We start from the raw sequence: 8,165 nt of genomic DNA on the forward strand, positions 1-8,165 counted from the left end.
AGGAGTGTCCCAGCCGGGCCCTGGCACCCTCGCCGGTCAGCCCCCCCCCGCTCGCCGCTTGCCTTCCAAGCGGCGGCGGCGGCGTTGGCGTTCGTAGAGCGTTCTGTGCGCAGGCGCACAGAACGCTCTTGCACTTTCGGGGGGATTTAAACATCCCCCCAATATTTTTTTTTAGTTTTTAGATTTTTGTGCACCCCTGGGGACTGCCCCAAGAGTGCACAAACCTCCCCCTCCCCCCCAAGTGCCCTCGGAGCGCTGATTTAGCGATCCGCACTCCGGGGGCCACTTGGCAATTAGATATATAGATAATATACATTATACATGGAGCTGCGGTAGCTCAAGTGGTTAAGACGTTGAACTGCAGGCTGTGGAAGGTCGGTAGTTCAGCAGTTCGAGACCCGAGTTGCCGCATGACAGAGTGAGCTCCCGTCTCTAGTTCCAGCTCCTGCCAACCTAGCAGTTCGAAAGCAAGAAATTGCAAGTAGATAAATAGGTACCACTTCGGTGGGAAGATAACAGCGTTCCGTGCACCTTGGTGTTTAGTCATGCTGGCCACATGACCACGGAAACATCTTCGGACAGCGCTGGCTCTTCAGGTTTGAAACGGAGATGAGCATCGCAACCCTAGAGTCGGATTCGACTGGCTTTCGAGCAAGGGAACCTTTACCTTTACCTTTTTACATTATACCACTTCTCCTGGAATTTGAATCCAAATTGAAAGCTCTGAAGCTGTCTTGCCTTCCCTAGGTACCCATATGTTCTCCATTGACTGTGGGTGCTCTTGCATGATGGTGCCCTGGTCCTGAAAAATCTATACAACAGCAGTCAGCTTTGGCTGTTAAGGTCCCAACACAGTTTGGTGTAGTGGTTAGGAGTGTGGATTCTAATCTGGGAGAACGGGGTTTGATTCCCCACTCCTCCATATGCAGCCAGCTGGGTGACCTTGGGTCAGTCATAAGTTCTTTCAGAGCTATTCTCTCAAGGGAGTTCTCGAGAGAGCTCTCTCAGCCCCACCTACCTCACAGGGTGTCTATTGTGGGGAGGGGAAGGGAAAGGACTCCTTCAGGTAGTGAAGAGCGGGGTATAAATCCAAATGCTTCTTTTTGGTTCTGCTGGAAGTATCTAGTGTTCTGGAAGTAGCTAGTATTATGACGTTTAGCTTTAAAGCCTTCTGGCATTCTAGGCAATTGTTGTAATTTCTCACCTTTCTATCGCAGGACACCAGATGCCGCAGTGCCTGCATGGGGAGGCGAGGCGAACGCAGAAGAAAGTTCTGACAGCGAATCCTCGTTTAGTGATTAAGTGCTTATTATTGTTTCTTTTGAAAACTCCATGCAAACTCTCTGTTAAGTGCTAATATACATAACTTAACCTGAAAGATTCCTCATAGTTTGAGCCATATGAAGTATTGCTTAAGAAACAGTTACTTTGCACTGGGATCTTCATGTTTGTCTTCCGCAGAGTTTTGAATGAAAGCCCAGCCCAAACCAGAAGTGAGATAGTCGTGGCGGCACTCTTCCTAATGATGCTGTGGCCTTGACTTCAGTCACCATCCTAAAGAGGTTCAGAGTCAAACTTGGCAGGGGTGAAGCCTTGCATTCCTTAAGGAATGACATTCTCTGAAGTTTCTTTGGACTTAACTTTAGGAAGGGAATCTTTCCCAACAGCTGTCTACTATATTCTCATCCATGATTCCTCTAAATGATAAATGGTTCCCTATGCTGCATTTTTTCTATCAGTATTGAATGAGAGTTCACAATCTAATGACATTATGGTAGAAATAACGAATACTTTATTTGATCCAATGATCTAAGAGTTGGGGGTGCAAAAGGGACAGCTCAAGGAGAGGGGATAATATTTGTTCTTTGAAATGAGTGAATGGTAGCAAGCTATTACATATTGCTTCTGGAGTGCCACCATGTTTTGCTGGAGATGGATGGCTCTCAGCACTGTGCCGGGTGGCCCAGCACCAGGCCAGGTGCCCCTACAAATGTGCAGCGCACTAGGGATGAGAGTAGGGCTGCCAAGCCGCGGCGGGGGATCTGCAGGTCTTCACAGGATCCCTGCCGCGGGGGGCAGCGATACGCGTTGCACCGCCGTCGCCAGGATGTGACGCTACACGTCGCTCTGGCAACGGGACTCCAAACAGCCCCGTTGCCAGAGTGACGCGTAGCGTCACATCCTGGCAACGGCGGTGCAACGCGTATCGCTGTCCCCCGCGGCAGGGATCCTGTGAAGACGTGTGGATCCCCCACCGCGGCTTGGCAGCCCTAGATGAGAGGCAGCAGTACCTTTCCAGCCATGCTCCTCTCACAACATGTTTTTCCATGGGAGCACTGTATGGAAATCTTAGTCTTATGACGCCAAATGTTGCAAATTGCTCCACTGTTGCCCTAGTTGGCAATGGGTTATTGGTGCAGAATGAAGGAAGTAAGACTAGATTACTTCAGAGAATAAAACTCCAAATACTTTTATGAAAGAAATTTATTTTCCTAGAAGGTTTGGTTTAATGCAGTAGCAAATATTTCCATTACTTGTGATTGAAGGATGGTACCAACCAAGCTGGAAAATGGCTTCCAGTTGCTGAAGTGAAATGAGGTGGGTTTATACTTGGGTATCCAGTAGATGTCCTGAAAAGTGGTTTCAGGAAAGTAACCTCTGACATAGCCGGATCTATTTTTAAAGCAGACGAATTGCCTTATAGAGACATCTAGTAGAAAAATTGACCTGTTTTAAGTAAAATCTAGCCCTCTGAATCAAAACACAAATTCCCCCAAGTGTGTTGAAATACATTTCTATTCAGCAGATGTTTTTGTTCTGGTAAAGTTGAGCATGTGACTACTTGGTCAACCTTGTCATGATTTGTCGACAGACCACTTTACATATTACAGATTAAGAGTGTTCTCAAGGCATACATTCGGTGCGTATCTGCACATATGAAGCAGTACGGTACTTCTGATCCATCACATATGCTCATCAGGGAGCTGTAGTTGATGGTGTGACACTAATCTTGAATCTGTGAAGTGGCTCTCTGAACATTTCTCCCAAACAGCCTCAGTAATCAAGCTGATATTACTATATTCCCACTCTGCTGTTTTGAATTTGCTGCACATGTGCTAATTTGTGTGTCATGTGTACAACCAAAGCTAGGATGGCTCTTGCAAATCAAATTTGAAGCTGAGCCATGAGGCTGGAAGATGGACACTCATCTTGGTCTGGATAGTTCTAAGGCTCCATTGGTGAAGACTGTCATGCAGTTTTCTGGCTGGATCAAGAATTTCCAGTTCACTCTCGGAAAACAGGACATCATAGATAACACAAATCTGAAAGTTCAACCTATCTTTTTTTTTTTTAACTGACTTGACTTTCAGCAAAATGCACAACTAGTGTCTGTCAGCAGTAAACCATTTCAAGTTGTTAAATGCTTGTTAACACGCTGCCTAATAACACATATTGTATACTACTGCACTTCATTCTGTATGTCTGATGGGGGAAATGCCTGAATTTATAATTAAAATTATGTTTTTGTAAATCAAATTTGTGATTCTTTGCTGTATCCAAATGCTTATCCTTGTGTGTTTGGGTGGCATCCTTGTGAATTTTATTTAGAACAAATTAAGCAAGTTAAATTGATCTCCCAATTAGAATCAAGAGAATTCTAGAAAATGTTTTTATGCCTAGATACTAAAAAGATCCTTTGACTGAAATTCGAGTTATCCATTGGGGGAACAATGAATCATCTGCACAGTCTTGCCTTTGGGTACCCTTTTCTTGGTTATTCTAGGTTATGATATGGAGGTGGCACTTAGAAACTGGATTTGGAAAGTGGAGATATTGCTTGGCATGGAAGAATCGAGAATCTGTGTTTTTACTTAGTAGTAGAGTCTGAACCTCAGCCTCTCTGCCTTGTTGTTGGACATCCAGAGGAACTGGTTGGCCTCTGTGCGAGACAGGATGCTAGACTAGATGGACCCTCAGTGGTCTGATCCAGCAGGGCTCTTCTTATGTTCTTAACCATTTGAATACCAGATGCTACCTCTTCCCACCTTTTAGTGCAAGTTTTAGGTCTTCAACATCTACCTCATCTTTGTTGCTAGAAAATGAAAACACACTTAGTCAAAGGAATTTTTTAAAAACAAAGAAACAAGGAGTTGGCATACCCTGCAATCTGCCAAAATATCTCAGTTCTTTTAACAAGACTGTTGCTTTGTGAGATTTAAAAAAATTATCATACTATAGAAGTTTAGCCGTTCAAAGATTCCATCATATCCCAAGACAGCCAAATTAGAAATGGATAGGGGTAAGGTTGGCTGAACGTGCAATTCACTTTCACCCTCCATTAATGGTGCTGTTCAGACTTCAGAGGGACTTTAAATGTTTTAAGATGTGCTTTAAATGTTCTTCTCACGGCAGAGCTAAATTGGTGGATTCTTTTCCTTTACCAGATGTCAAAGGCCTGCTGAACAGACATTGTGGGTTGGTTGGCATGTTTTCATGACATTGTATAGATTATGTCAGATACAACATCACTGTTGTGGTTTGGGTTTATTTATGGGAAACATCCTGGTTAGGACCATCTCTTGTCCTGATCGTCAGTACTTAAGAATCTGGTGTGCTTCCAGTTGAAGCTGTCTTTCTTGAAAACAAGGGAGTGCGCCGAGAAATAGGGGGAAAGTTTGCAGATCCAGGTTCCCTTTAAGCCAACCAGAGATTCTTCAACAATTCATTTCTAAATACAGTGGATGGTTTCAGTAATCTAGATTCACATAGGCTTTTCCGTGTATATGAAACAGAACACAAACAAAATAATGTATCACAAATACATAATTTGAGAACACTGCATAGTTCTTACTCTTGTTAATAACCCAGAATACTTCAGTATTTCAAAAAGAAGACTACTCTCTGATACATTTTGATGATCCTATATATGATAGCAAAGTACTGCCACCACCACCACCCCCGGATTAAAAGAAAAACTACAAAGGGGAGATGGCATCCAAAGCTTGATCTGATAATTCTGCCAATTTGAGGAAATATCTAGTTTTGCAGAAAAATTGTAAAGGTTAAAGAAAAAAGGGGCAAGGCTGACTGAAGCGCACACACACACAAAAAAACCCTGCCTCACAAGGTAACAGCTGCCATCGTGGGTTTCCTCCACTCAGCACTGGAGAATCAGCATAGCGCATAGTGGCTAGAGCATCAGACTAGGATCTGGGAGACGCAGGTTCAAATCCCCACTCTGCCACGGAAGCTTGCAATACACTCTTAGCCTAACCTACCTCTCAGGGTGGTTGTGCGCATGAAAAGGAGGATACTGTAAACCACTTGGATTCCCATTGGGGAAAGGGTGGGGAATTATACATGAAGTAAATATGTAAACTAGCCAGACACCTGCCCCACTTATCGCTTCTTGCATAACTTGCAGATGTGCTTAGGCACCTTTTCCACAGAAATGACTGCAAGTGCAGTTTTGTATTAATCCCCTTTAGTGATAAAGGGAGCTGGAATCAGAAGTCAGGTACAGGGGAGAGGGAGAGGCCATGGGGGCTGCAAGGGGCGGGGAGAAAGAGAAGGTGGCAGTTGGGGGGGGGTGGAGGTGGAAGGAGGGAAGAAAGTGGATCAAAGATTGGGGGGAGCAAGGACGGAGGTAGTGGAAGCTGGATCAAATGTGTGGCAGCAGGAGGAATGGAATCCCCACCAACCCCCTCACTTGTAATTTATTTTCCACAAATACTTCTTAAGCATAATAAGATTCCTCCTTTCTGTTCTTATCAGGTGAACAAGGATTCTCAAATTACAAAATGGCCATTTGCCGGTTCCGCAACCATCTTAACACCTCCTGCAGTAACTTCTTTGGTAAAGCATGAATGTTTTTGAATTGTCTTCCTTTGCAGAGAAATTACAATAGCACAATAGAGGTGGAGTTGGGAAGGAAACATTTACTTGATGCATATAGAATGCACCCAAATCCGAAGCAAAAATGTCTTCTGGGTATTGGACAGGATTTCCTCACTGAAATCGGAAAGTCTGATTATAATAAAGAGGAAAATGTTTCTGAAAATGTGCTAAAGTACTGTAACAGATGCCTTGGTAAAGTTACCCCTTTGCCACAGGCACTTATATATCCTCTAAACATCTCTGTGCCTGGAAAAAGCTGGACCAGCTGAGGATTAAAGCAGAGGACATCCCACCATGATTGTCAGGAGAATGCCTGATGGGTATAGCTTGTTTATCTTGGCTATTCTGGAATGCATTATGTGCCAGCTGTGCAGGAAATGAATTTAATAGAGGTATTCTATGTTTCCCCAGAGTTACAAGAAGCCAGATCATAGGTCTTCCATTGGTTTTCTCCTCTTAAGCAGAGCAAGGTGCCTAAATATAGAGAGGGACTGGGTTTTGTGTTTTATTTCTTTTTAAAAAGCAATGAAAAACTACTATGATTTAATGCTATTTGGTATTAATAATGAATAAAGGTTTTATTCTAAGAATGAGAGCAGGTGGTGTGTTTTTTCCTCCTCATGAACCACTGCTAATAACTGCACAGGAAAGTGTCACTCTTTATACTGTATTCTATTTTTCTTCCTCTTTAGTACTCTAATTTGGGAAAGTTTGATTTTTTTGTACATGATAGCTAATTAAAAAGGTGTAAAATTTCCTTCTGTGGTTGGACATGGAAAATCTGTGCCAGTCTTCCCAATTTCTGGCCCACCCATTTCCCCTTCTTAAACGCTGAATTTGTTTACTTGACTGCCATCTTTTCTCCAAGGAGATGAGTGGCTGTTTTAGTCTCATAGGGAACTTAAACTACTTTGCCTTAAATCTCAAAATTCTCCTTTGAGAATTTGGATAAAGAATGTTCTTTGAATATTCAAGGAATATTTGGTAGTCAATGTGAGCATTTGATCTCCAATTTCATTAGTAACTTCCAAAATAAAATTATGGCTGACACATAGCAGTCAGCATTTGATTGGTTCAGGTGTATACGGCAGACACCCATCGATGCCAGTGATTGTTTTGGTGGGAAGGGTATATCCCACATAGCTGCTGCCAGTAGCAAGTGTTGTGCCAGAGGCCTTTTTTGTGTGTGTGTGTGTGTTCAGCAAGGGTTCTTTCTAGAGAATTTGGGTAGTCAAAGAACATTCAACAAGGCAAAAAATCCTCACATCCCTTCAGTTGCTGGGGGCTTCCTACCAGCAAACCTTTTCAGAAGCTCCAATAAAGCCCAACTGCTGCTGTTTCTTCTTCCTGTTTTTATAGCCTGCTTAGGTACACCTGCCTAGCATAAGTATCCCCTGGCAGGCATGCTGAGTCAGGTTCCTGTACCTCCACCTGACAACCACTTCTTAGGCAGGGAATTCATTCTGCAGCTACTTAGATACCTTAAGACAAGGTTCCCCAGCAACACCATTCCCTATACCTCCTCAAGGGTTTCTTCCACAATGGCACTACAGCAAGGTGGTATCCCCAAAGTGAACTGGCCTCTTCAAGATTGCCTTTTAGGGACTGGTATATGAATCACAAGCGGGAATTAAGATTGCTGGGGAAAAGATCAACAACCTCAGATATGCAGACGATACCACTCTAATGGCAGAAAGTGAAGAGGACCTAAAGAGCCTCTTGCTCAGGGTAAAAGAGGAGAGCGCAAAAGTGGGCTTGAAGCTCAACATCAAAAAAAACTAAGATCATGGCATCCGGCCCCATCACTCCTTGGCAAATAGAAGGGGAAGTCGTGGAAGTAGTGACAGACTTCACGTTCCTGGGATCCCAGATCACCGCAGACTGTGACAGCAGCCATGAAATTAAAAGACGCCTGCTCCTTGGGAGGAAAGCGATGGCGAACCTAAACAGCATGATAAAAAGTAGAGACATCACCCGGCCAACAAAAGTCCATATGGTCAGAGCAATGGTATTCCTAGTAGTCATGTATGGCTGTGAGAGTTGGACTATAAGGAAGGCTGAGCGCCAAAGAATAGATTCTTTTGAACTATGGTGCTGGAGAAGACTCTTGAGAGTCCCTTGGACTGCAAGAAGATCAAATCAGTCAATCCTAAAAGAAATCAACCCTGACTGTTCCCTGGAAGGCCAGATAATGAAACTGAAGCTCAAATACTTTGGCCACCAAATGAGAAGGGAGCACTCACTGGAGAAGACCTGATCCTGGGAAA

General features: G+C 43.7%; 1 protein-coding gene across 1 annotated transcript in view; it reads left to right on the plus strand.

Annotated features, from left to right (window-relative positions):
* CCDC53 (coiled-coil domain containing 53) overlaps nucleotides 1-2,029 on the plus strand; it is a 27,497-nt gene extending 25,468 nt beyond the window's left edge. The window contains exon 7 of the mRNA XM_015423448.1: nucleotides 1,218-2,029. Within this exon, the coding sequence (XP_015278934.1) occupies nucleotides 1,218-1,302 (85 nt within the window). The 3' untranslated portion in view covers nucleotides 1,303-2,029. The remainder of the gene's footprint in view (nucleotides 1-1,217) is intronic.
* Nucleotides 2,030-8,165: the final 6,136 nt, after the last annotated feature.

Source organism: Gekko japonicus, unplaced genomic scaffold (genome assembly GCF_001447785.1).
Source record: "Gekko japonicus isolate JY-2015 unplaced genomic scaffold, Gekko_japonicus_V1.1 scaffold2231, whole genome shotgun sequence".
Classification (NCBI taxonomy): Eukaryota; Metazoa; Chordata; class Lepidosauria; order Squamata; family Gekkonidae; genus Gekko; species Gekko japonicus.